This window comes from Schistocerca americana, chromosome 2 (genome assembly GCF_021461395.2).
Source record: "Schistocerca americana isolate TAMUIC-IGC-003095 chromosome 2, iqSchAmer2.1, whole genome shotgun sequence".
In the NCBI taxonomy this organism is placed as follows: Eukaryota; Metazoa; Arthropoda; class Insecta; order Orthoptera; family Acrididae; genus Schistocerca; species Schistocerca americana.
In genome coordinates, this window is record NC_060120.1 from 756,078,413 (window position 1) to 756,106,233 (window position 27,821).

The 27,821-nt window shown below is 44.4% G+C and overlaps 1 protein-coding gene across 1 annotated transcript; it reads left to right on the forward strand.

Annotated features, from left to right (window-relative positions):
• The first annotated feature begins 8,459 nt into the window (after positions 1-8,459).
• Positions 8,460-27,536, forward strand: LOC124594401 (MAGE-like protein 2). Its single transcript, XM_047132770.1, has 3 exons — positions 8,460-8,471; positions 27,060-27,256; positions 27,302-27,536. The coding sequence occupies exons 1-3, from the start codon at positions 8,460-8,462 to the stop codon at positions 27,534-27,536; spliced, it is 444 nt and encodes a 147-aa protein (XP_046988726.1).
• Positions 27,537-27,821: the final 285 nt, after the last annotated feature.

Consider the following 27,821-nt stretch of genomic DNA (forward strand, 5'->3'; position numbering starts at 1 on the left):
ACAATTTTATCAGCACTCACCACATCTTGTGCCTGCAGGCGGTGGGCTCAAACGTCGTACTGGACACACGACGTCCGCTATTCTGGCACCAAATATTGTGGGTGGGACCCAGAAGGTTCCGTATTAAAACTCGGCAAGAACATTCGAAATGATTCATTTGCTTCCACTACAGTGCTCCGTTCACCTCGGTCTGTGCCACAGGGTGCCGCCATGCTGAGGAAGCACCGCAGTGGCCTGTGCAACGCAGTGCTGTGTCTTGCTGGCCTTGGCTGGCCAGCTGAGTTTCGATGATGTCAGGATGGCTGCACCAGCAGCTGACTAAGCACTGCTCGGTGTGAGCCGTGGGTGGCCAGTTGCATCCTTCTCCTCCCGGGCGTGACTGAGAACGCGGCGATGAACTAGCGCCATCTATCCGGCGTCCGAATCTGTGGCCCTCGCCTCAGGAAGTCTCCGGCATGTGTCGGAAGCCGAAATGACTGCCTGTAGTAGTGAGCGAAAGAGTGGCCCGCCGCTGCTTGGCTGTGGACCCCGCGTTGGCCTCAGAAGGTCGAACCAATGACCCGCTGTGGACTGGGATGCTGGTGCCCCATCTGTTGCTGTGTGTAGCTGGTGGTGTGACTTGCTCTGCCATCCAGGAGAGCTGCCACACTTGAATGACTCTCTTTAGGAAACATCAACTATTTATACTTGGCTGTGTGCCTCTGTTTCACTAACGCACTGCTTCGTGTCACATATGCATATCAGTTACGTTGGCCAGTGGCCTGTTTCTGCCTGTGACTTGCGCCATGAAAACTGCTGTGTGTGTCCTCTCCAGCTGTTCTACGCCCCTGTGGGCTCGATTTGCCTTCACAATTGGTGGTATGCATAACTTACTGCAGTACAGCCCGCACCTGGCTGTAACTTGTGCTTCGAATATCGCACAAAACTAACTTTCCCTATGCTAAACGGTGGTGCCGGTACAATTTGTGTACTTCGTGAACATGAAAGAATTTTAAATAAAAAATGCGTTTATTCTTCAAAACAATGTTGTTTATTTTGTTAAATGTCTAGTGAAAGTCTGGAAGCTGTTGTCTCATAGTAATGCTGTTCTTCATTTTATGAAATACCCCCAGAAGATTATAAGTGTTTTTATGCAAATATATTGATGATGATGAAGAAGATGATGATCATAGGTACGAGAAAAAAAAGATCTTTTTGAACCTAACTTTTTTTCACTTTTGACGTGTGTACATACATACCCGCCAGAATAGCCAGTAGTGCTAACGCACTGCTTCCTGGACTCGGGTAGGCGCGCCGACCCCGGATCGAATCTGCCCAGCAGATTAACAATGACGGCCGGTGTGCCGGCCAGCCTGGATGTGGTTTTTAGGCGGTTTTCCACATCCTACTAGGTGAATACCGGGCTGGTCTCCACGTCCCGCACCGAGCGAGGTGGCGCAGTGGTTAGCACACTGGACTCGCACTCGGGAGGGCGATGGTTCAATCGCGTCTCCGGCCATCCTGATTTAGGTTTTCCGTGATTTTCCTAAATCGTTTCAGACGAATGCCGAGATGGTTCCTTTGAAAGGGCACGGCCGATTTCCTTCCCAATACTTCCCTAACCCGAGCTTGTGCTCCGTCTCTAATGACCTCGTTGTCGACGGGACGTTAAACACTAACCACCACCACCACTACCACCATCCACGTCCCGCCTCAATTACACGACTCACAGACATCTGAAACACATTCACACTATTTCACGATTTACACTAGATGCAGACAGCTGGGTACACTAATTTCATCCTGGGGGGTACGGAGTGGCGGCAGGAAGGGCATCCAGCCACCTGCTAGAATTAACATGACAAATCCGGTTAACCATGGCCGACCCTGCGATACCGCAGGACAAGGCACAAGCGATAGAACATGTGTACATACATAGTGATGCACAGTATTGCGCAAATGGTTCATGTTTATATGCCTTGGATTCTCCTTGTATTGTATTTAATCTTGTTGGTGTTATTACACCTGTTGGTATCCCATCAGTGTATTTGGAGTCCACAAAGTTCACAATTAGGGGTTTAACTTTTATATACTGCGGTACACATAGAATACACATATTTATATATAGCCCTAGTTGTTCTAGCTTTGTTAGTACACAAATAGTTAATAAAGTCATGGCATGTCACTCTAACATATTAACCCCAGCAACACAGTCTGATGCGATCATTATTGCACAATACACTTCATGTAATTTTGCTACACCTGTCGCAAAATGTTTTTCACTTGTAACTTTTCATTAAAAAAATTGGGCATATTATTCTGTGACCACTAACTGAGCACCACACCCCTATTTTCTGATCATGAAGGGGTTCCTCATGAAGCACGACAGGTCTATCTGCTCACCAATGTCGACACTTTTGGGAATTAACACACCCGTCTCCATGGAACCAAGCGTCGTTTGAAAACAGAGTGATATAAGGATCCATTTCACCGTCTTACACTTGTCTTATAACCCATTCGCAAAACTAAAACCCTGAGTGCAGGATCACTATGTCAAAGTTCTTGTACTACTTATAATTTATAGGGCCTTAGTCCTAGTTGCTTAGTACCTCTTTGTACAGAGATGCACGATACATGTGTCTGCAGCGAAAGAGGTCTAAGACTCTTTTTAGGTGAATTTTCCAGGCGGTATGCAGTGTCATCGAGACAAAGTTCTGTGAGTACTGTACGTCGTCGTTTACGTTTCTTGTGTTAATCACTTTCCATTTCACGAAATTTATTCATTAATTGTGAATTGCATCACGTCTTGGAACTCGAACACCTGGGAACTTCCGTTCAAACAGTCTCTCAACAGTACGAGCGGATTATATACGCACATACGAATAGTAAATAACCACTGGTTGTGGAACTGAATAATTCCGTCTTGTCATTGTTGCGTTCGAAAACTTTACTGTTACCCTCGTGATGCCTGTTCCACTGATCGAATGACTCTTGGCAACAAGCACGTACGGCATTCAGGCTAATATTCACAAAGAAGGGGGGCATAGTGCGGCCCCATGGTACCCATTCGACCGGCAGGCGCGGCTCCCGTGGCCAGCCTGCAGTACCCCTGCCAGGCGATCAGCAAATAATTGGAACACCCTGTATATTGCTGCATTGTCAGTCCTTAACTCAAGCATGCCTCTCCACACACCTCCTTACACACTTCTCGTTCACCTTTTAATATACCAACACTAACTAGTGTAAATAGCAAACAATACCCATCAGTCACATTCCTTTCTATGTACTTGATAATGCCACACAAGTAGTCTAATTCTAACCATGTGTAGTGTACTTTAGTAACACTTTACTGCACGTTCTTTATGTGGATGTCAACTTCTAAACTCCCTCTGGAGCTAGCCCATAATTCACACACTTTGAATCACTTGCTGTTAAAATTTACGTATTATAGAAAATCAGTATGAGCATCATGCTAGTAGTAGTGGGCACTAGACTGCAGTTTCACTGCTGCTGCTGCTGGCTGTGGTCGGTTGAACACTAGTAGGTCCAGTAGCTCAAATGGAGACTGCTGCTGCTCGAACACCAACTTGTTGGGGAGCTCAGTGCCTATTGCTTCTGCTACTGCTGCTGGTGCTTGTGTGGAGTCAATGCAAGACTGCAACAGTATATATATATATATATATATATATATATATATATATATATATATATATATACTACTGGCCATTAAAATTACTACACCAAAAGAAATGCAGATGATAAACGGATATTCATTGGACAAATATGTTATACTAGAACTGACATGTGATTACATTTTCATTTTCATGCAATTTCGGTTCATACATCCTGAGAAATCAGTACCCAGAACAACCACCTCTGGCCGTAATAACGGCCTTGATACGCCTGGGCATTGAGTCAACCGGAGCTTGGATGGTGTGTACAGGTATAACTGCCCATGCAGCTTCAACACGATACCACAGCTCATTAAGGGTAGTGACTGACGTATTGTGACGAGCCAGCTGTTCGTCCACCATTGACCAGACGTTTTGAATTGGTAAGAGATCTGGAGAATGTTCTAGCCAGGGCAGCAGTCGAACATTTTCTGTATCCAGAAATGTCCATACAGGACCGGCAACATGCGGTCGTGCATTATGCTGCTGAAATGTAAGGTTTTGCAGGGATCGAATGAAGGGTAGAGCCACGGGTCGTAACACTTCCGAAATGTAATGTCCACTGTTCAAAGTGCCGTCAGTGCGAAGAAGAGGTGACCGAGACGTGTAACCAATGGCACCCCATACCATCACGCCGGGTGATACGCCAGTATGACGATGACGAATACAAGCTTCCAACGTGCGTTCACCACCATGTCGCCAAACACGGATGCGACCATCATGATGCTGTAAACGGAACCTGGATTCATTCGAAAAAATGAGGTTTTGCCATTCGTGGACCCAGGTTCGTCGTTGAGTACAACATCGCAAGCGCTGCTGTGTGTGTGGCAGCGTCAAGTGTAAACGCAGCCATGGTCTCCGAGCTGATAGTCCATGCTGCTGCAAACGTCGTCGAACTGTTCGTGCAGATGGTTGTTGTCTTGCAAACGTCCCCATCTGTTGACTCAGGGATCGAGACGTGGCTGCATGATCCGTTACAGCCATGCGGATAAGATGCCTGCCGTCTCGACTGGTAGTGATACGAGGCCGTTGGGATCCAGTACGGCGTTCTGTATTACCCTTCTGAACCCACCGATTCCATATTCTGCTGACAGTCATTGGATCTCGACCAACGCGAGCACCAATGTCGCAATACGATGAACCGCAATCGCGATAGGCTACAATACGGCCTATATCAAAGCCGGAAACGTGATGGTACGCATTTCTCCTCCTCACACGAGACATCACAACAACGTTTCATCAGGCAACGCTGGTCAACTGCTGTTTGTGTATGAGAAATCGGTTGGAAACTTTCATCATGTCAGCACGTTGTAGGGGTCGCCACCGGTGCCAACCCTGTGTGAATGCTCTAAAAAGCTAATCTTCTTCCTGTCGGTTAAATTTCGCGTCTGTCGCACGTCATCTTCGTGGTGTATAAATTTTAATGGCCAGTATATATATATATAAACAGGGAGTTACAAAAAGGTACGGCCAAACTTTCAGGAAACACTCCTCACACACAAAGAAAGAAAAGATGTTATGTGGACATGTGTCCGGAAACGCTTAATTTCCATGTTAGAGCTCATTTTAGTTTCGTCAATATGTACTGTACTTCCTCGATTCACCGCCAGTTGGCCCAATTGAAGGAAGGTTATGTCGCATCGGTGCTTGTGTTGACATGCTTCTCATTGCCTTACAGTACTAGAAAGTTTGGGCAGGCATTGTTGGTGATGTCTTGATTGGGCCCCATGTTCATCCACCTACGCGCAATGGAGCACGTTATCATGATTTCATATGGGATACTCTACCTGTGCTGCTAGAACATGTGCCTTTACAAGTACGACACAACACGTGGTTCATGCACGATGGAGCTCCTGCATATTTCAGTCGACGTGTTCGTACGCTTCTCAACAACAGATTCGGTGACCGATGGATTGGTAGAGGCGGACCAATTCCATGGCCTCCACTCTCTCCTGACCTCAGCCCTCTTGATTTTCATTTATGGGGGCATTTGAAAGCTCTTGTCTACGCAAACCTGGTACCAAATATAAAGACTCTTCGTGCTCGTATTGTGGACGGCTGTGATACAATACGCCATTCTCCAGGGCTGCATCAGCGCATCAGGGATTCCATGTGACGGAGGGTGGATGTATGTATCCTCGCTAACGGAAGATATTTTGAACATTTCCTGTAACAAAGTGTTTGAAGTCCCGCTGGTACGTTATGTTGCTGTGTGTTTCCGTTCCATGATTAATGTGTTTTGAAGAGAAGTAATAAAATGAGCTCTAACATGGAAAGTAAGTGTTTCCAGACACATGTCCACATAACACATTTTCTTTCTTTGTGTGTGAGGAATGTTTCCTGAAAGTTTATCCGTACCTTTTTGTAACACCCTGTATATATATATATATATATATATATATATATATATATATATATATATATATATATATATATATATTTGTTAAGAAATTTACGGTATACAAATGGAGGACAATGGAAGCACTGTAAAATTTAAATATTTTGTCTGAGTGTTGATGCATGTGCCACGAGGGGTAGCCACACGGTCTCAGCGCCTTAGGATGGTTCGCGCGGCTCCCTCCGTCGGAGATTCGAATCCTCCTTCCGGCAAGGGTGTGTGTCTTGTCCTTAGCGTAAGTTAGTTTAAGTTAGATTAAGTAGTAAGTAAGCCTATGGACCGATGACCTCAGCAGTTTAGTTCCGTAGGAAGTTACCATAAATTTCCAAAAAATTTCTATTACTCTGTGCTTTGTGTTGGACATTTTGGTAATTGCGTATTACAGGCTTTTCCACTACTGTGAAATTTTTTTCACAGAAACAAATGTAATTGGTGTAACAAAACGAATAAAACATGATTACATAATAAATCAGAGTGACGTAATTATTCTGTAATGAGCAACGAAAGCCACGAGTCCCTCTTACCAGAATATTCTGAAAATGTTCTGAGCTATCTGAGAAGTATTTACAGTGGAATTTCGGTTCACCTTGTACAGTTTGAATGGCATGAAAAGTCACAGTTTTAATTTCGCATACCTCTCCCTTTTTGAGGTAACTTTCTGCAGAAGAGCATTTGACGTGACTGGAGACACATTCTTCTCCTCTTCTCCTTAACATTTTGGACATTTCTTGAACATAAAAATAAAAAATTACTTCCAACGAAGTAAGTTTTTATTCCTATACAAAAATTAATTTTGGAGAAACGACATTTCAGTCCTGCTGGAGATGTCAGTGTTTTCTGAAATGCTTTCTAAACTTATTTTCTGGCAAAATCACATACAATTCCAACAATACATTACGGATTGCGGCGTCGCTGACTATCATCACATCACAATAAGAAAGCGGTAGCTCACACACAAACGCTTTTAGAAAACAACGTACTCAATCTGACAGCGTGGTTCCTCAAAGTGTTTGTCAAGTGAGCTATTGCTTCATCTTAATGATTTTAAGATGGCGGATGACCATCTCAACAGATAATTTCTCATATAAATTATACCGGGTGCTTCTCGTAAGGGTCATCAGGCGCTTATTCCCTGGTGTTCAAGCAGATGTATGGAATTTCGTTTTTGTATTGTGTAGCTGGAGTGAACCCAAAGAAGTATTGCTCATCACTTTTTCAAGCGACCCTCAGTATGGACGGAAAGCGTCGCTTTGCTTCGAGTTACAAACAATATTATCTTCAAAGCGGCATTTTACGTGCCCATTCGACAGAGCAGTCCAGATCAATCTTCACTGATATTTTTTCATCGATATTTCTTAACAAGAGCACTAAAACACGAAGAACAGCAGTATTTCAGAACTGCTGCAGTCAGCTCCGGTCAAGCCCTTGCTGTCGCTGCTGCAGTACTGGTTATTTTTCGAGTTTTACTGTCCACGTTAATACATATAGATCATACAAATATCGCACTAGACTAACCTGAGACCGCTCTATCGAAAGGGCACGTAAAACTCCGCTTCAAAAATAACTTAGTTTCGAACGAGACGCAAACCGACGCTTTTCATCGGCAGTGGGCGTCGCGTGAAAGATGTGACGAACGCCGGGTGTTTCGGTTGACTCTACCTACTCAATGTTGAAGCGAAATTGCAATTATCTCCTGAAGCACCAGTGGAATGAGCCTCACGACTCATAGGAGAGACAACGTGTATCTAACTGTGCGGACAAAATTAAGTATTAAATAAAAAAAATTGCACTCTTTCATGAATCATTGCTGACAGCGGCCTTACAGCAGAAAACTTTTTCGCGGTTAAATAATTGGACGTGGTTCAGTACTCGGGTGTAGGTCTTTCTAAGGGACGCCACTTTAGTGACTTGAGTGTCCGTAATCTACTATAGTTATCTATCCATGGATAGGGAACATTTTAACGTGGATTCCGAACCAAGTTCGTTTCCGGAGACTCCCTAAGTCACTGAGAGATGGAAGGTGAAAGGTGAACTGAAGAATTCTGTAGTCAGACTGGGACAAGATCCCGCAACCTTTAGATTATCTGGAGCACGGTTTACCGCTAGCCCATCAAGCTCGACGAAATGAAACGTTTATGAGTAATATAGGTGGAGATTCATCACACCAGGTATTGATCACAGCTGTGAGTGGTCACCTGAGGTCAGTATGTCGGCCGTGCTCTGACTACGTGACGCATACAAAGCGGCCTAGCGCACGGAGCAGCAAAAATGCACAGTGGTGAATTGCGTCTGGAGAAGGGTTGGAGCTGCGCCGGTGAAAGCGTCTCGCGATGGAGGTATAATAGCGCCCGCCAGGCGTCTGGTCATCGCACACAGCACACTGTCCGTCCCACCAACAGACGAGCGACGACATGGCCCGCCCGGTGAGTTGCTACGTCCATGACATTACTTCGGGACACGCATAACGAATGGCGTCAGGAAAGACACACGATGAGTGGCTCGCGCCTTCAGTCACATTACGCAGTAATTTACCAGATAATATCTTTTGACTGCCGGCCGGCGTGGCCCAGCTGTTCTACGAGCTTCAGTTTGGAACCGCGTGACCGCTACCGTCGCAGATTCGATTCCTGCCTAGGGCATGGATGTGTGTGATGTCCTTAGGTTAGTTAGATTTAATTAGTTCTAAGTTCTAGGGGACTGATGACCTCAGATGTTAAGTCCCATAGTGCTCAGAGCCATTTGAACCATTTTGTATCTTTTGACTCGAATACAAATTGCAACCAAGTTACAGAGTTCACAAACAAATGTTGCTCAATTTCTATATTTTGTCGTCCAAACAATCCGCACGCTTGGGTAAATTAGCCCCCTTCTCCTTTTTCCATGTAATTATCATTCTTCAGACCGTTTTATGCTGTCCTTCATATCTTTTAGTTTCATTAGACCTTAGTTGACATATAGCACTCTGATCTTCTTTTGATAACGGTTTCCCATACAATACTCTCCTTGTCTAAAGAACTGTTACGTTTAGTATGTTATCTGTTCATTGCGCCAGATTTCAAAAGCATTTCCAGTTTCTTATGATGCCGATTTCAGTTTGCTGCAGGACATTACTGTGGACGTAGACTTTCATGAACTTCTTCATCACCACATCAGTACTTTTATCAGTGGAACTCTTATTACATGGATCTTTCGTCACTTGCGTTGATCTGTTTGTGAGGCGCAAAATTAATCGTTCGGGTAGAGTGTCGAGCGGGAACAGTTTCTTTCTTTTCTTGATAACTTAGGTCACCTTGTGTATTCGCAGTTCCTGAACAGTGACATTTTCCATTTGCACTACAGTGTGTTTCTCAGTTTTCATTATGCCGTTGGCATGCCTCCTACTACTTTCAGTTTTATCTTATCTCTGTTTACCCGTAGTTGGTAACATGTATTACATTCGCTAACTAAATGCTCAACGAATCATGTAACATTTTCCTAGTAGCTATAGCATGGATTTTGGTATCCGTTCCCCTTGTAATCTTGTTCCTGTTCAGATTTCCTTCTTCGCTTCCTTTCTTGCATACTAGCGTACAGTTTATACAGTAATGACGCTTTATATCCTGGCTTACTCGGTCTCCTCTTTTGTAATCTTCCTCTTTATTGCCCATTGGATTTTTATAGGTGTTGTAAATTGTAGGCCGTCTATGTGTTTTATCGCTATTTGTCTCATGATTTAGAGCCTCTTATTCCACCTTACAATGGCGAACATTTTGTCTACATCCGCTGTCTGCTGATGTATACGTTTCTTTGCGCCTCCTACACCCACCAGCGTCGATTATTTTACATATCATAATGCTTAAAGTTCTTTACTTTCGTTAACACAGTCGCTATAGAATGCTTTATGGTTAAAACCAAGGTTCCACTGAAGTTACAAGCATTTGTCATGAATTGCAGTTTATCTCTAATAATTTATCTGTCATTTTTGACAGAAGGATCCCAAGCCCATGCACGGCCTCGACCATCAACAAAATTGTATATTTAACTGACTGTGTAAATTTCACCTCCAAGTACTCTTTTAGTGACACATACCCTGATATTGTATGCCACCTTTTCATAACTTTTCTTTCATTCGCTTTCCTTTCCAATTTGTTTCTGACGTTATCTGTTCTGTTTCTCAGATCTGTCTATACAACCACATTTAAAATGATTCCAGGGATTTGTTTTCCGGTGTGAACAAAAATGCTCCACACACTCACTTCCAGGAAATTCTTTCAGAACTATGTGTCAGTAGGTGATTCCAATACAGTTTAATTCCTATAGGTTTCTTCCACCTTATATGGATATCTATCTCCGCCATATTGCGTTATCTTGCTTTCAACACAGGGATATTCCTTCTCCTACACCTTCTACGGATATCTATATACGTCATATTACGTTATCTTGCTTTCAGTCAGGGGTATTCCTTCTCTTTTTCATCTCCACATTCCTCAGTTGGGTCTTAAGTGTGTCCCACTTAATCCATTGCTGTCTGTTGATTTAATTATGCATGTATTCGCATTCTTGATTTCAGCATAAAGAACTACGTTGTTTACGAACTTTTTTAATGATACGTATTTATCTATGGCTTTTTACCTTGACCTGCCGTAAATGTGATCTAATACTTAAAAGATACTTATCACGGGGGTCTTAGCATCCCCAAGCCTTACTCCAATTGAACAAAGCGGAAAACAGTTTATAGTGGTTGCTTATTTTGTCTGATGGCGTTTGCAATGATTAATTCTGCTGTAGTTCATCAAATGTTAGGGTCAGGTTATTTTTGTTAACTAATCTCTGCGACCAGATGTCGCCACTATTAAACAAAATACGGATTGGCCCATATTCTTAAAACAGTTAAACGCCTACTATTGTTCAAAACAAATTGATAACCTCTGTGAAATACACAATAGTTTCGACGAAGTTTTTATTTTTATTTTTATTTTATTTATTATTTTCTTTTGAGTGATCGGTCTTCTGACTGGTTTGATGCAGCCCGCCACGAATTTCTCTCATGTAGCAACCTCTTCATCTCAGAGTAGCACTTGCAACTTACGTCCTCCGTTGTTTTCTGGAAGTATTCCAGTCTCTGTTTTCCTCTCAGATTTTGCTCTCAACGCCTCCCTCTAGTATCATGGAAGTTATTCCCTGATGTCTTAACAGATGTCCTATCTTTCTGTCCTTTACTCTTGTCAGTATTTTACACATATGTTTTTCCTCTCCGATTCTGTGCAGAACCTGCTCTTTCCTTACCTAGTCAGTCCACTTAATTTTCAAGATTCCTATGTAACACCACATCTCAAGTGCTTCGATTCGCATCTGTTCACGTTTCCCCACAGTGTGTGAGTTATGAATCGATAATGTAACAGTCTCACCAGAATTTCAGGAGCAGATGTTTCGAGGGGAAGTGTACGCCTAGTGAAGTATCGTCCGCCATCATTTGACTAAAGGAAAACCAATGAAATCATATCTGATACCTTCGCTGATTTACATGCTGCTCGGTTTCAGCAGACCTATTCGGTTTGCACCGTCCCAGTTAGTCCCTAGGACCTGTACAATAAATTAGAACTGCAGCTACATAATATAGGAGTTTCAGTTGTGAGGTATCGTCTATTTTAAATTTTTCCAGCAGGTTGCTGCATCACTCTGCAAGTTTTCTACCGCTTCAATGTTTCGGAACCACTGACAGAGTGTTCATCAAGAGCGCAGGTACTGTAAACCCTTGAACACTCCAGCTGTGCGGTCAAAACTTTAAAAAGAACAAGTTTTCGGATATAAATTTAATGTTGTGTGAAGGTTTCCCCAAAAATTTCTTTGTCCCAGATACAACTACACTGTTTATTTTACTCATACTATATTTGTATTTTATTTCTTTAACTGAGTACACGTCGTGATAAAACACACCAACATCTGTAATCCTAGTGGCAGAGGGCGAGTAAGTTATTAAAGACCTGCTCTTGTTATAAGCTGGAAGTTCGAAGCAGCACAATTACAGCATTACGGAAAGAGGCTTGGATAAATGTTTGTTACACTGCCATATATGTACTCGAACAGGCTCAACTTCGAAAGCGGCTAACACCACTTAAAAATATACTTACCTGAATGGAAAGTGTTTTATCATGAGCACTTTGACTGATCGCTACCGTACTGACAATCCAGTGCACCTGCAAGGAATGATGGTTAAAATTTCATCCTCGTGTGACTTAATTTTCACTGAGGCTATTCGTATAGACGAAGAACAGTGTGAGTATATCACGATCATTAGGTGTGTCTAACATTACTGGGATTTTTCAGATGCAGATCCCAACGCATCATGCCATGGCACGTCTACCTGTAGCATACTGTCGTACTTTGAGATAGTTCGAATCGTTTTCCTGAGGGACATGGTAGCATCATACCTACAGATCAAGGAGAACAGTTGGCTCTGGTGCTGTGATGGAACGAGTGGTGACGGAAAGGAATCTCAATAATATTGTGGTAAGAAGAGTAGGTACAAATGGATACCTCCATAAGGTCTACGCAGCTAGAAGATCGTGGGATTCTTCGACTGGCTCTGACTCGTATGTGACAGCAACGGAAGTCACTGCAGGGACTATAGGCAGATTGTCACCACGGATAATGGGGAACAGGTTACTGGTAGCTGCCGAGTTACAGTGCGTAGTTTACTGCTGACGCTGAACCCCGGGCAACGGAGACTTCCACGGCAGCACTCAAATGCGAAACTGAGTGGCATTTTTCGATGATCAGTAACGGGTCTCGCTTCTGTCTGAGACATTCAGCTCGATGCCAATGTGTCCTTAGATGACCTTTTGAATGGGCACAGGAAGCAGCAACTCTCGAGGCCCATGGTTTTTCGGCTCCTGGAATTATAGTGTGAGGAGCTACTCTCTCTGTATCCGTCCGAACAAGCCTTGGAAGACCCAACGGTACCGACCGACACCGGCCGGTGTGGCCGAGCGGTTGCAGGCACTACAGTCTAGAACCGCGCGACCTCTCCGGTCGCAGGTTCGAATCCTTCCTCGGGCATGGATGTGCTGATATCCTTAGGTTTGTTAGGTTTAAGTAGTTCTAAGTTCTAGTGGACTGATGACCTCAGATGTTAAGTCCCGTAGTGCTCAGAGCCATTTGAACCATTTGAACCGACCGGCCGCCGCTTCATCCTAAGCCCACAGGCACCACTGGATACCGATATGAAGGGGCATGTGGTCAGCACACCGCTCTCTCGGCCGTATGTCAGTTTCCGAGACCGCAGCCACAGCTTCTCAATCAAGCAGATCCTCAGTTTGTCTCACAAGGGCTAAGTGCACCCCGTGTGCCAACAGCGCTCGGCAGACCAGTTGGTCACCAATCCAAGTGCTAGCCCAGCCCGACAACGCTTAACTTCGGTGATCTGACGGGAAGCAGTGTTGCCACTGCGGCAAGGCCGTTAACTGAGGAGCTATTACGTATGACAAAAAGGCTGATTCTGTAAATTTCCCAAGGAGGCTGAACGCTTGCTGGTATGCAGCAGTGATGGTGAGCCAGTTTGACGTTCCCTTCACGATCAGAGTATTAAAAGGCGTATTCCAACATAATAAAAATACAAAACCACACCACAAACACCTCGCGCAGTCTGTGGATACTTGCCTGACATACTCAATTCTTTGGCATGTCACCTGTAAAGTACGGCTGGGATATGATGGGAAGACAAACACATGTGAACCAGCCTAAACTGACACAGCACACGTTTCATATATTGCAAGAAATTTCGCAAGATGCATTCCGAATCGGTTTGTTTCGATGTCTCAAGACATACAATAGTGGTTTGGACATAATTACCGAATGGAATGAAAGTTTAATCATTTAATATCCTCTGCGTTACGACATACTGGACTTGGTTCATTATGTAACACCACTCATTTCCGACAGTACATTTGCTAACTCACGGATTCAGTCTCGATTTCTTTTTTGTGCTATTGCGGATGACGTTTCCTTGGGGGACGCGCAAGGAGATGACTTGAATATTCTGTCCGTCCAGTAGCACTCACTAAATTGATATTAATGACACTTTTCATAGATTACGGGCACAGTTAAAAGTTTAGAAAAACGGCACAGTAGTACGCTACAACAGTTAGCTCTTGAGCAATACTAACAGTCTTATTCTCTTGTGCCAAGAAAAACAGTTTCTCCCTCTCTCTCTCTTTCTCTCTCTCTCTCTCCCTCTCCCCCCTTTTACTCTTTTATTACTAGCTCCCAAACCCAGGCATTCATTTGGAAAGTTTTGCATTAGAACTGAAAGAAAAGCTGAACTGTGTTTATAGTGTAAAGGGGAAAAAGTTTCCTTTCCATGTATTCATGAAAACACCCTTGAAGTTATGCAGCACTCGTACAAATTAAATGAGCATCTTCTACAAATATATAAGTATAGCTGCTTCTCGTATCAACATCGCAATTGTGTAAATGTCTCTATAGCAAAGCCTTATCATAGCTCTGTCGATGCTTACTGTTTTCACCAACAGCCGTTTGCGCTTCGCAGTTGACAGCTGTCAAATGCGCTGACAGGTGTCAGGGATTTCCGCAAGTTCACTCGACTGCAGGAGTGTGGTGACAGTAAGGAATAAACTTATTCAAAAATGGTTCAAATGGATCTGAGCACTATGGGACTTAAATTCTGTGGTCATCAGTCCCCTAGAACTTAGAACTACTTAAACCTAACTAACATAAGGACATCACACACATCCATGCCCGAGGAAGGATTCGAACCTGCGACCGTAGTGGTCACGCGGTTCCAGACTGAAGCGCCTAGAACCGCACGGCCACACCGGCCGGCTATAAACTTATTAAAAGTTCAGACATGATCAGGCATTTTTTCACGCATCTCAGTGTATATGACGTCACATCTCTTGTACTATGTGTCGTACAATGATGTATTTGTGTAAGTTCATTCTGCGGCATATGAGGAGACTGTCTCCAAAATATCTTGCGAGCAGAGTTAGTAGCAAAGAAGTAATAAATATAAACGTTATGAATGATGCAGCAGCTGAAGTCATATGTGCTGATCCGTCAGTGTAGAAACATTCAGCGGCATGTGTGAAGACTGGCTGCAAAATGTGTTTCGGATAGAGTTAGTAACAATGAAGTAATAAATTTAAACATCTGCATGCACAACGCTGCAGTTTTTCATGCACCTCTTTGTTTACGACGTCATCTCTCCTGAAGTATGGTAGGTAGGTGGCCCTCACCTTGCTACTGATTGTTGCCTTAGAGGAAGGGATATGTGTACCATGTTTGGGTGAAATCGGTGCAGTCGTTTAGGAGGAGATGTGGAACACACCACACACACACACACACACACACACACACACACACACACACACACTCACTCACTCACAAATACACACACACACACACACACACACACACACACACACACACACATACACACAAACCCATATTCATAATATGTTCGGATTAACTATTGAGTCACCAGTCGAAGATTTGACGCGACCCACCAAGAATTCCTCTCTTACGCCAACTCCTTCACGTCAGAGTAGTAGATACTACTGATGTCCCCTATGATTCCTTAGATATGTTCGAATGTCTGTCTTCTCCTGCAGTTTTTAACCTCTACACCTCACTCAAGTACCATGGAAGTTATTCCTTCAATACTTAACAGATGTCCTATCTTTCCTTCCTCTTTTGAGTGTTTCCATCCCCATCGTCTTTCGAACACTTAATTCTCTTCTTTTCGGGTATCCCTACAGCTCCTGATTGACTACCCATACAGTGACGTGCTCCAAACGTACATTCCTAAACTTTCTTTCTCAACTAACGGCTTATGTCTGATGCAAGTAAAATTCTTTAGCTCGGGAATGCTCTCCTTGCCTGTACTAGGCTGCTTTTCTCGTCCTGCTTCATTCGTTATTTTTCTACCAAGATAGCCGAAACAATTAACTTCGTTTACCTCCTGGTCACCAAGTCTGATGTTAAGTTTATCGCTAATCCCGTTTCTTTTACTACTCACTGCAATCGTCTTTCTTCGGTTAGCTGCCAATCCACGTTCTGTAGGCCCTACTAATTAGACGGTTCATTCCATTCGGCACGTCCTGTAATCCTTCCTCACTTTCACTGAGCACAGTAATGTTATCAGCATTGATATACTTTCTCTCCGAATTTTAATCCCATTCTTGAGCTCTTGAACAGTCTATGCTGCCAGAATGTCACAATGGTATTTCCCATTCGGTGCCCTCGTCAGCATCTCTTTCCGGTAAAAATTGTTGGTAACCGTTGAGGTAGCGGCACGGTATAAACTAGTAAAATGTATGTGGGCTACGTAAAGTATGAATTCCACTAAAATTAGTTTTGCAGTTCATTATATGTAGTGGCTTGCCTTTGGAAGTACAAAATTAATTTTCACGTCGCATCTCCTCGGTATTTTTTCCCTTTTGTAATGAACAAGACCCAAATGCCTCTGTCGGGCCTAACAGGCACACACCTACCGCTGTTTCTGCTGTGTTGTTGGAGAACACAGACGCGCAGGGCGCTTCAGCCACTGTTCGCGGCGGACAGGCGGGAGTTTTTAATTCGCTGTCACCCGGTATTAACACACGTGATGCTTCTCATCCTTGGTTTAACTCACAAAGCCAGCTCCCTCAAAGGCTTATAGAATGGAAACGCAAATTAATATCTGTGACGTCAAAATAGCGGCCAGGTGATACGTAAAATAGCGAGTCGGTCCTTTTCTGTTAGTAATTACGTGTCACGAGCGTTTATTAAGCCTGTTACAGTCTGCAGTTTCTTTTCCGCTTGGAAGAGGATCAGTAATTTAATTAGCGGCCTGGGATGTTTGGAGTGCAGAAGCCAGCAACACCAACTAGTGGTATAAACTCATCAGCGGGGGTGCTCTCAGTAGCATATGATTCGCAACACCGTAGCAATCGAGAGACATGGTAGCAACACTGGAATGTTTCTTCGTCACCAGTATAGATGCTTTGAGCAAGTGTCTCGGTAATTTTCTAGGAGGCACTTAACGGGCCCAACATGTCCCCCCCCCCCCCCAAAGCTAACATGACGTAGGTGAAGCAAGCGGTACACTTCACTTCATTGGTAGGATGTGGGAAAACGTCCAGTCTGCAAAACACTCGTGTGACCCATCTAGAATATTGATGAACAGGATGGTACCTGCTAGGAACAAGACTAACTGGTAATTATGAGCGTATAGAAGGAAGGCTAACACTAATGCCCACAGTCTGACATAGGGACTTCAAAGACGAGGTTAGACTAGTTATACCGCACACAGATGCATTTAAGTAACTATTCTTCGACCTCTCCACGCACGAATGAAACAGGAAGAAACTCTAAGACGCAGTGCATTGGCAAATGATCCCCGCCCTACTCTTCACAGTTGTTTGTAGTCCATGGAAGTAAATCCAGAAGATCGCATACTCTTTGATGTGAACATATTTCTCAGACGGAGGTGGCACGATGCACATCATACTTCAAATTAGTCTTTTCTGCAGTCGTTCCTTTCAGTCGCCGTTTAAAGTTTTATTGTTTAGGTGCTCTATCTTAGACGGCAGATCCAGAGTATCATTGCACAAACCGGTTTTTCATAGGTCTGATTCCAGAATAATCTCAGCAGAAAGGACTTCTTGGCCCGTCGGTCTAGAAGTAGTGTCTTTGACTAATAATAAAAAATGTCCTGGGTCACGTATTCCGACCCCGCCATTGCCTAAATTTTGCATAAAAGTCATCAGCAATGGCGGTCGACGCCTTTCCGTCGTAAGATGTCGCCTTCGTTCATATACACGCCCTAAAATGCTCCTCGTGCGAGTATCCCAGACTTTATACTAAAAATGGAACTTGTAGTAACAAATTCCCTAGGAGCGATACAGTTGGCTAGAAACATAAAATTATTGTTCATTCAACAGAACGTATAATAACGCTGTACGGTCCTCTCGTCGCTTCAATAGAGAGGACCCTGAGATGCAACATGTTAATATTTTTGGCATCTCCTTTTGTATATCTCACGCGTATTGCCTTAGTCTTTATTCTTTCTGTTGCGTATCCGGCTGCGTCGCTGTATATGTGTTTTCATGGGACATACTGAATCACTAACGTCACGTCATTCTTCTACCATCAGATTACCGTCTTCACTTCGTATTTGCGTTGAGGGAATATGGTGAACTAGTTCTTGTGGAATCTTGTGTGGTTAGGAGTGATTTTGTAATTGAAAAGTGAAAGAGAAATTACCCTAAAAGGCCGTGTGGTACAACGCATCTATCTCTCTCTCTCTCTCTCTCTCTTTTGCTCGTGAAATACTGATGGTGAGTATTTTCTTCAACTATATACTTCAAGAAAGTAACACGAGCGTTAATTGTCTTATAGACGGTCGTTGCATCGTCTGTAACAGCATCGTTTTATCCGCCTGAGCGTTGTAGCTCACATTTCTTGATCGCTAATCCCCCCTGTCCACCCGTCAAGCATATGCGAGCAGTAATTTGTTGGTTGTAAATCAACCTAGATTTGCCGTAATAGTAATGAAAGTGTTCGGGTGGACAATCGAATCGTACGCCCACTGAAGAAGACGGTCAACGGTGCGTTGGTGTTATGGAATATCATAATACACCTAGGAAGAGAGACAGGGAGGGGATCTGGAGAACGAGAGAGAGAGAGAAATGTGGGGGGCAGGAAGAACTTGTTACTACTCTACGGTGCCCTCTAGTTCATCGTATCCGCCTTCATGATTTTCGCTCCCTCGTCGAATCCGTTGCCCTTTTGAAAACGGCATCGTCCATTCACCTGATAGAAAGTTCAGTGCCATCCGCTAATGAGGAAGCTCGGTTTGTGACTGAGTGCATTGCTTGTTCCTACGGGACACACAAATACCTTGAGACCCAACTGCTGGGTTCCGCTTTTTACGGACAGTGAATAAAGTTGCAGCTCTTCTTCGGCCAGCAGTAGTTAGAAATAAATAATGCACACGATCCGTTGGGACGTTAAAACTATAACATCGTAGCAAACTTTCCAGACGTCGAAATATGAACAGTTAGCTGATGAATTTCTTATGAATGCCGTCGTTAAATCTACTGTACTGATATTTCAACACTTAGACAGTTTTTAGAGATGAAAATATTTTTCGTTGTACACAGAAACAGAAGATATTTAGACGGAGACATGATATGAGTAACGAAAGGATCCCTCATCATTTGATTTTGCTTTCGGTATGTGAAGGTAGTCCATGACTATACGTAATTTAAGTTCGTTGCTAATAAGTAGAAAGAGTAAAATCAGCTTTTACAGCATCTAAGTTCCTTTCTTTTGTTTCCCTAACATCGAAAACTTCTATCAGGTACTTCAACACTTACGGTTCTTCCTTTTTTGCGGATTATTGCAATATATTCCAAGTTTCGATCCCTGGAAATTTACTTAAATGTTTTAATTTTCCATGAAGTACTTTTTTATTACAAGGAGAGTACAATGTATTCGTCATTGTGACTATCAGATACACAAAACTGTACTTGACTGGGGGATTCCGATAATGTATAACTTATCTACGAGGCGGCGGTGCGAGTGAGGTATTCTCTTTCTCTCTCCCTCTCTGACACTCACTGTCCCTTTTTTTACTGAGGAGGATGGCGCCTTCAAACAGATTTGAAGCGGCTCAACACAGTTTTGTCCATTGTACCAATGCCTTCATCTCAGAGTCTCAAATACACCGATTGTCTTCAATTATTTGTTTTTTGTATTCTAACCCCTTTTTCCCTCATTTTCCCCTCTACTGCAGTAGATAGGGAAAGAATTGCATTTTTTTTATCTATACATTTGTTTAGCTATCTAAACCGATCTGTTTAGTGCCATCAGTCCCTAACATAGCAACATGGTTTCATACTTACAGTATTTAGTTTTCCGAAATTCCTTCACCAGGGAAGGCGAATGGAATATTCCAGAATTTGAAACATGAACAGCTGCTAGCATGAGTTTCTTAGAAGCAGATACCTTAGGGGTTGCGAAGCAACTCAAATCGCTTGATACGGGCAAGTCTTCAGGTCCAGATTGTATACCGATTAGGTTCCTTTCAGATTACGCTGATACAATAGCTCCCTACTTAGCAATCATATTCAACCGATCGCTCACCGATAAATCTGTACCTACAGATTGGAAAATTGCGCAGGTCGCACCAGTGTTTAAGAAGGGTAGTAGGAGTAATCCATCGAACTACGGACATATATCATTGACGTCGGTTTTAAGTAGGGTTTTGGAGCATATACTGTATTCAAACATTATGATTCACCTCGAAGAGAACGATCAGCATGGTTTCAGAAAACATCGTTCTTGTGCAACGCAGCTAGCTCTTTATTCGCACGAAGTAATGGCCGCTATCGACAGGGGATCTCAAGTTGATTCTGTATTTGTAGATTTCCGGAAAGCTTTTGACACCGTTCCTCACAAGCGACTTCTAATCAAGCTTCGGGCCTATGGGGTATCGTCTCAGTGGTGCGACTGCATTCGTGATTTCCTGTCAGGAAGGTCACAGTTCGTAGTAATAGACGGCAAATCATCGAGTAAAATTGAAGTGATATCAGGTGTTCCCCAGGGAAGCGTCCTGGGACCTCTGCTATTCCTGATCTATGTAAATGACCTCGGTGACAATCTGAGCAGTTCTCTTAGGTTGTTCGCAGATGATGCTGTAATTTACCGTCTAGTAAGGTCATCCGAAGACCAGTATCAGTTGCAAGCGATTTAGAAAAGATTGCTGTATGGTGTGGCAGGTGGCAGTTGACGCTAAATAACGAAAAGTGTGAGATGATCCACATGAGTTCCAAAAGAAATCCGTTGGAATTCGATTACTCGATAAAGAGTACAATTCTCAAGGCTGTCAATTCAATTAAGTACCTGGGTGTTAAAATTACGAACAACTTCAGTTGGAAAGACCACATAGATAATATTGTAGGGAAGGCGAGCCAAAGGTTGCGTTTCATTGGCAGGACACTTAGAAGATGCAACAAGCCCACTAAAGAGACAGCTTACACTACACTCGTTCGTCCTCTTTTAGAATATTGCTGCGCGGTGTGGGATCCTTACCAGGTGGGATTGACGGAGGACATCAAAAGGGTGCAAAAAAGGGTAGCTCGTTTTGTATTATCACGTAATAGGGGAGAGAGTGTGGCAGATATGATACGCGAGTTGGGATGGAAGTCATTAAAGCAAAGACGTTTTTCGTCGCGGCGAGATCTATTTACGAAATTTCAGTCACCAACTTTCTCTTTCGAATGCGAAAATATTTTGTTGAGCCCAACCTACATAGGTAGGAATGATCATCAAAATAAAATAAGAGAAATCAGAGTTCGAACAGAAAGGTTTAGGTGTTCGTTCTTCCCGCGTGATGTTCGGGAGTGGAATGGTAGAGATTGGTTCAAATGGCTCTGAGCACTATGCGACTTAACTTCTGAGGTCATCAGTCGCCTAGAACTTAGAACTAATTAAACCTAACTAACCTAAGGACATCACACACATCCATGCCCGAGGCAGGATTCGAACCTGCGACCGCAGCGGTCACGCGGTTCCAGACTGAAGCGCCTTTAACCGCACGGCCACGCCGGCCGGCTGAATGGTAGAGAGATAGTATGATTGTGGTTCGATGAACCCTCTGCCAAGCACTTAAATGTGAATTGCAGAGTAATCATGTAGATGTAGATGTATTTATTTTTTTACATTGTAGTTGTCTAAGAAATTACAATTGAAATATGACAGATGTTACTGAAATGGCATGAGAGTAAATGATATTGGCTATGTATTAACAAAATTAACACTATCAGTACTTGAGTACTTGTACTGCTACGGCTGCTACCATTGAGAGGACATTATAATAATAGTAATAATAATAATAATTACAATAATGTCAATAATAACAATAAAATCAGTTGCAAATGTAAAAAGAATTTATAGATTTTGAAAATATAAACTTTCTAATATAGCAAGTGCTGGGAAAAGAAAATTTAACGAGACTGCATCAGCCAAGAATACTGGGAAATGATGATCTGGTAGGGAACAAGAATGTACAAGGATAACAAGTGCGTACAGTGACAATGCAAATCCTTACTATTGCTTTAGTAGATATGTCGTTAACTGTCTTCTGAAGCTGGAGATATCACTCAGTTCTCTAACATAAAGCTGGAGATTATTCCAGAGTAGGGATAGTGCTATTGAGAAAGACTTCTAGAAAGTGGCTGAACGATGGAGTGGGACTAGAAGGATTTCGTTCTAATGAGAACTGGTGTTTCCGCCATGTTGTTCAGACAAGAGCATTAATATCGTGGAGAGATACACTGTGTGATCAAAGGTATTCGGACACCCCCAAATATGTACGTTTCTCACATTATGTGCATTGTGTTGCCACCTACTCCCAGGTACTCCATATTAGTGGCCTCATTAGATATTAGACATCTTGAGAGAGCAGAATGGGGCGCTCCGCGGAACTCACAGACATTGAACATGGTCAGGTGATTGGGTGTCATTTGTGTCATACGTCTGTTATCGAGATTTCCACACTCCTAAACACCCCTAGGTCCACTGTTTCCGATATGATAGTGAAGTGAGAACGTGAAGGGACACGTGCAGCACTAATGCGTACAGGCCGACCTCGTCTGTTGATTGACAGAGACCGCCGACAGTTGAAGAGGATCGTAATGTGTAATAGGCAGACATCTATCCAGACCAGCAGACAGGAATTGCAGACTGCATCAGGATCCACTGCAAGTACTATGACGGTCAGGCGGGAGGTGAGAAAAGTTTAATTTCAAGGTCGAGCGGCTGCTCGTAAGCCACACATCACGCCGGTAAATGCCAAACGACGCCTCGCTTGGTGTAAGGAGCGTAAACATTGGACGATTGAACAGTGGAAAAACGTTGTGTGGATTGGCGAATCACGGTACACAATGTGGCGATGCGATGGCAAGTGTGTGGGTATGGAGAATGCCCGGTGAACGTCATGTGCCAGCGCGTGCAGTGCCAACAGTAAAATTCGGAGGCAGTGGTGTTATGGTGTGGTCGTGTTTTTTATGGAGGGGGCTTGCACCCCTTGTTGTTTTGCGTGGCACTATCCCAGCGCTGGTCTACATTGGTGTTATAAGCAGCTTCTTGCTTTCTATTGTGGAAGAGCAGTTTTGGGATGGCGATTGCATCTTTCAACACGGTCGACCACCTGTTCATAATGCACGGTCTGTGGCGAAGTGCTTACACGACAATAACATCCCTGTAATGGACTGGGCTACACAGAGTCTTGACGTGAATGATATAAAACACCTTTGGAATGTTTTGGAAAGTAGACTTCGTGTCAGCCATCACCGATCGACATCGATACGTCTCCTCAGTGCATCACTCCGAAAAGAATGGACTGCCATTTCCAAAAAAACCTTCCAGAACCTGATTGAACGTATGCCTGCTATAGTGGAAGCTGTCATCAAGGCTTAGGGTGGGCCAACACCATATTGAATTCTAACATGGGGGACGCCACGAACTTGCAAGTCACTTTGACCCAGGTGTCACGATACTTATAAACACTTAGTGTACATGAGACCATGTTCGTTGATAAGACAGTAGAGGAGACAGTTGTTAAAGTCTTATATGAATTTATGTGTGGATATGGTTTGGAGTGTAGCCTTATACGAATTGGAAATATTTATATGAACGGGAAATGTGGAAAATAAACGATGCAAAGAACAAGAAATGATGTGATCAGCGGTAGTGAACAGTAGTGAATTTGGGAAGGGCAAATCTAGTTGCCAACGAAGAGGCAGTGAACTGAACTGGGATGCAACAGTTTACAGTAAAAAAATTAAGCAAGAGCGTTGTCGCTGTGTAAGACGATTCCCCAACGTGTCGTCTCCGACTGCGGGATTTATCTTTGGCTGTTGTCGTTTGACCTTTGACGGTGTCTCCTTCAGTGAGAGACGAAACCAAAAACTACACACCCTCAGACAGGAAGTCTTAAGTGAAGGACCGAGCGAGGTGGCGCAGTGGTTAGCACACTGGACTCGCATTCGGGAGGACGACGGTTCAATCCCGTCTCCGGCCATCCTGATTTAGGTTTTCCGTGATTTCCCTAAATCGCTTCAGGCAAATGCCGCGATGGTTCCTTTGAAAGGGCACGGCCGATTTCCTTCCCCATCCTTCCCCCACCCGAGCTTGCGCTCCGTCTCTAATGACCTCGTTGTCGACGGGACGTTAAACACTGATCTCCTCCTCCTCCTCCTCCTTAAGTGAAGGCAACACCGGTAGTGAAAGGCTACTGTGTCGGAGAAAACAGCTGTTTGCACAATTTGACTTAAAGGAATACAGGTACTAAAATAAAATACCAACAGCCGTCGTTTTGATGTACACCATCTTCCGGTCTCCTAAACCTACATACGGCAGCGAAAGCGGTGTGCTGACCACATGCCCCTCCATATGCGCATCCAGTGACGCCTGTGGATTGGAGATGACACGGCTACCGGTCGATACCATTGGGCCTTCATGGCCTGTTCTGGCGAAGTTTAGCTTTTTTTTTTTATTACACCATCTTCAAGCCGTAACCGAAGCTGAGGGGGTGAATCGCAATGTCAAAACGATTCCATCAGTGACCAACGTCTATTACCTGGCTTCTGAAGAGTATTGCAAAAGTGGTGTTGTGTCTGCAATCATGGTTGCACAATATGGCTTTCACAATAGTGTATAGAAGCCAGTTCATAGATGTTAAACACTGGAGCTCAGCCCCTCAGTGTTAGTTAAAGCCTGAAGATGGTTTACTGAGTCATCAAAATTGGTTGTAGTATAATAAAATAACAGCAAAACGACGGCTGCAGGTGTTTCATTATACTACGGATGTGTGCTCAGGTCTCGCAGATGTTGAATCACAAATGGACATAGCCGGCCGGTGTGGCCGTGCGGTTCTAGGCGCTTCAGTCTGGAACCGCGTGACCGCTACGGTCGCTGGTTCGAATCCTGCCTCGGGCATGGATGTGTGTGACGTCCTCAGGTTAGTTAGGTTTAAGTAGTTCTAAGTTCTAGGGGACATAACCACAGATGTTAAGTCCCATAATGCTCAGAGCCACTTTTTGAACAAATGGACATAGGACAACTTAAAGGGATAGAGGTTGGCTAGATACATCCGTAGGCTACAGCGAACAGTTAATCTGAGAGTGGAGGGAGGTTATTTGTGTGTGTGTGTATGTGTGTGTGTGTGTCTGTGTGTGTGTGGTGGGATCGGACCGAGCGGGAGAGGGGGGGGGGGGGTGTTAAATCTAGAGGGAAGGGAAATCAAGACTGGAAGTGAGGGCATAAAACACTACTGGCCATTAAAATTGCTACACCACGAAGATGACGTGCTAGAGACGCGAACTTTAACCAACAGGAGGAACATACTGTGATACGCAAATGGTTAGCTTTTCAGAGCATTCACACAAGGTTGACGCCGGTGGTGACGCCTACAACGTGCTGACATGAGGAAAGTTTCCGACCGATTTCTCATACACAAACATCAGTTGACCGCCGTTGCCTGGTGAAACGTTGTTGTGATGCCTCGTGTAAGGAGGAGAAATACGTACCATCACGTTTCCGACTTTGATAAAGGTCAGATTAATAGCCTATCGCGATAGCGGTTTATCGTATCGCGACATTGCTGCTCGCGTTGGTCGAGATCTAATGACTGTTAGTAGAATATGGAATCTGTGGGTTCAGGAGGGTAATAGGGAACGCCATGATGGATCCCAACGGCATCGAATCACTAGCAGTCGAGATGACAGGCACCGTTTCCGCATGGCTATAACGGATCTTGCAGACATATCTCGATCCCTGAGTCACCAGATAGGGACGTTTGCAAGACATCAACCATTTGCACGAACAGTTCGACGACGTTTGCAGCAGCATGGGCTATCAGCTCGGAGATCATGGCTGCGGGTACCCTTGCCGCTGTATCACAGACAGGAGCGCCTGCGATGGAGTACTCAACGACGAACCTGGGTACACGAATGGCAACACGTCATTTTTTCGGATGAGTCCAGATTCTCGTATTTACAGCGTCATGATTGTCGCATCCGTGTTGGCGACATCACGGTGAACGCACATCGCCATACTGGCGTATCAAATGGCTCTAAGCACTATGGGACTTAACATCTGAGGTCATCAGTCCCCTAGAACTTAGAACTACTTAAACCTAACTAACCTAAGGACATCACACACATCCATGCCCCAGGCAGGATTCGAACCTGCGACCGTAGCGGTCACGCGGTTTCAGACTGAAGCGACTGGCGTATCACCGGGCGTGAGGTGCCATTGGTTACACGTCTATCTCCTCTTGTTCGCATTGCCGGCACTTTGAAGAGTGGACGTTACATTTCAGATGTGTCGCGACCAGTGGCTCTAACCTTCATTCGATCCCTGCGAAACCCTACATTTCAGCAGGATAATGCACGACCGCATGTTGCAGGTCCTATACGGGCCTTTCTGGATACAGAAAATGTTCGACTGCTGCCCTGGCCAGCACATTCTCCAGATCTCTTACCAATTGAAAACGTCTGGTCAATGGCGGCCGATCAACTGGCTCGTCACAATACGCCAGTCACTACTCTAGACGAACTGTGGTATCGTGTTGAAGCTGCATGGCCAGCTGTAGCTGTACGCGCCATCCAAGCTCTGTTTGACTCAATGCCCAGGCGTATCACGGCCCGTGTTACGGCCAGAAGTGGTTGTTCTGGGTACTGATTTCTCAGGGCCTATTCACCGAAATTGCGTGAAAACGTAATCACACGCCTTTCTTCCTGGCGTAGCAATTCTAATAGCCAGTAGTGTAGTTGTTCAAATAGAAAAAGTCCTCGACAAAACACAGTAGAATGGAGAGGTGGATCAAATTAGTCTTCAGAGTGGCAACAATAACAACTGTGACAGTTGGGTACTTGATAAATTAACAAAATTTTAGTCATTACGTTCGTGGAGGAATCTGTTTCCTAGCAGGACACGGCCTGACTGTGGTCCTCTGTCGGCAGGTGCAGTGTAGGAGCGCGACGCTGGTGGCTGTGCTGCTGGCCGTGGCCGGCGGCGCGCGCGGCGGCGGCTTCCTGGGCCACAGCGCCTTCGAGCCGATCGAGGAGCACTCGAGCGTGTTCCACGAGGCGCCGTCGCCGCCGCAGGTGAAGGTGATCCGCGTGCCGGTTCCTCAGCCCGTGCCCGTGGCCGTGCCGCAGCCGGTGGCGGTGGCGGTGCCGCACCCGGTGCCCGTCTACCACAGGCAGGTGCAGCGCGTCCACGTGCCCGTGACGCGCACCGTGCAGGTGGAGCGCGAGCGGCCCTACCCCGTCTACGTGGAGAAGCGCGTGCCCGTGCCCGTCGACAAGCCCTACCCCATCACCGTCAAGAAGCCGGTCGCCGTGCCGGTGCCCAAGCCGTACCCCGTCAGGGTGCCCGTCTACAAGCACGTCTACCACAACATCGGAGGCGGCGGCGGCCACGGCCACGGCTGGTGACGCCGCTCGGCACTCGCCGTTGGCACAACCTCTGTTTTGTTACTGGACTTACCATTTTTTTTATACATTTGTTGACCCTTGTTTTCTAATAAACTCTTGGAAAAATTACTGAACCGTGATTTATTTTGAAAGAATATTCTTAAGAATTTAGTTTATTTACTAGCGATCCATCAAGAACATTAACACATTTAATCACACAATATAAGCATGGAAGAAGTTGCCAGGGACTAACTGATGAAATCATAACCAAATTCCGTTTAACAAATAGGAATTTTATTCACTTTA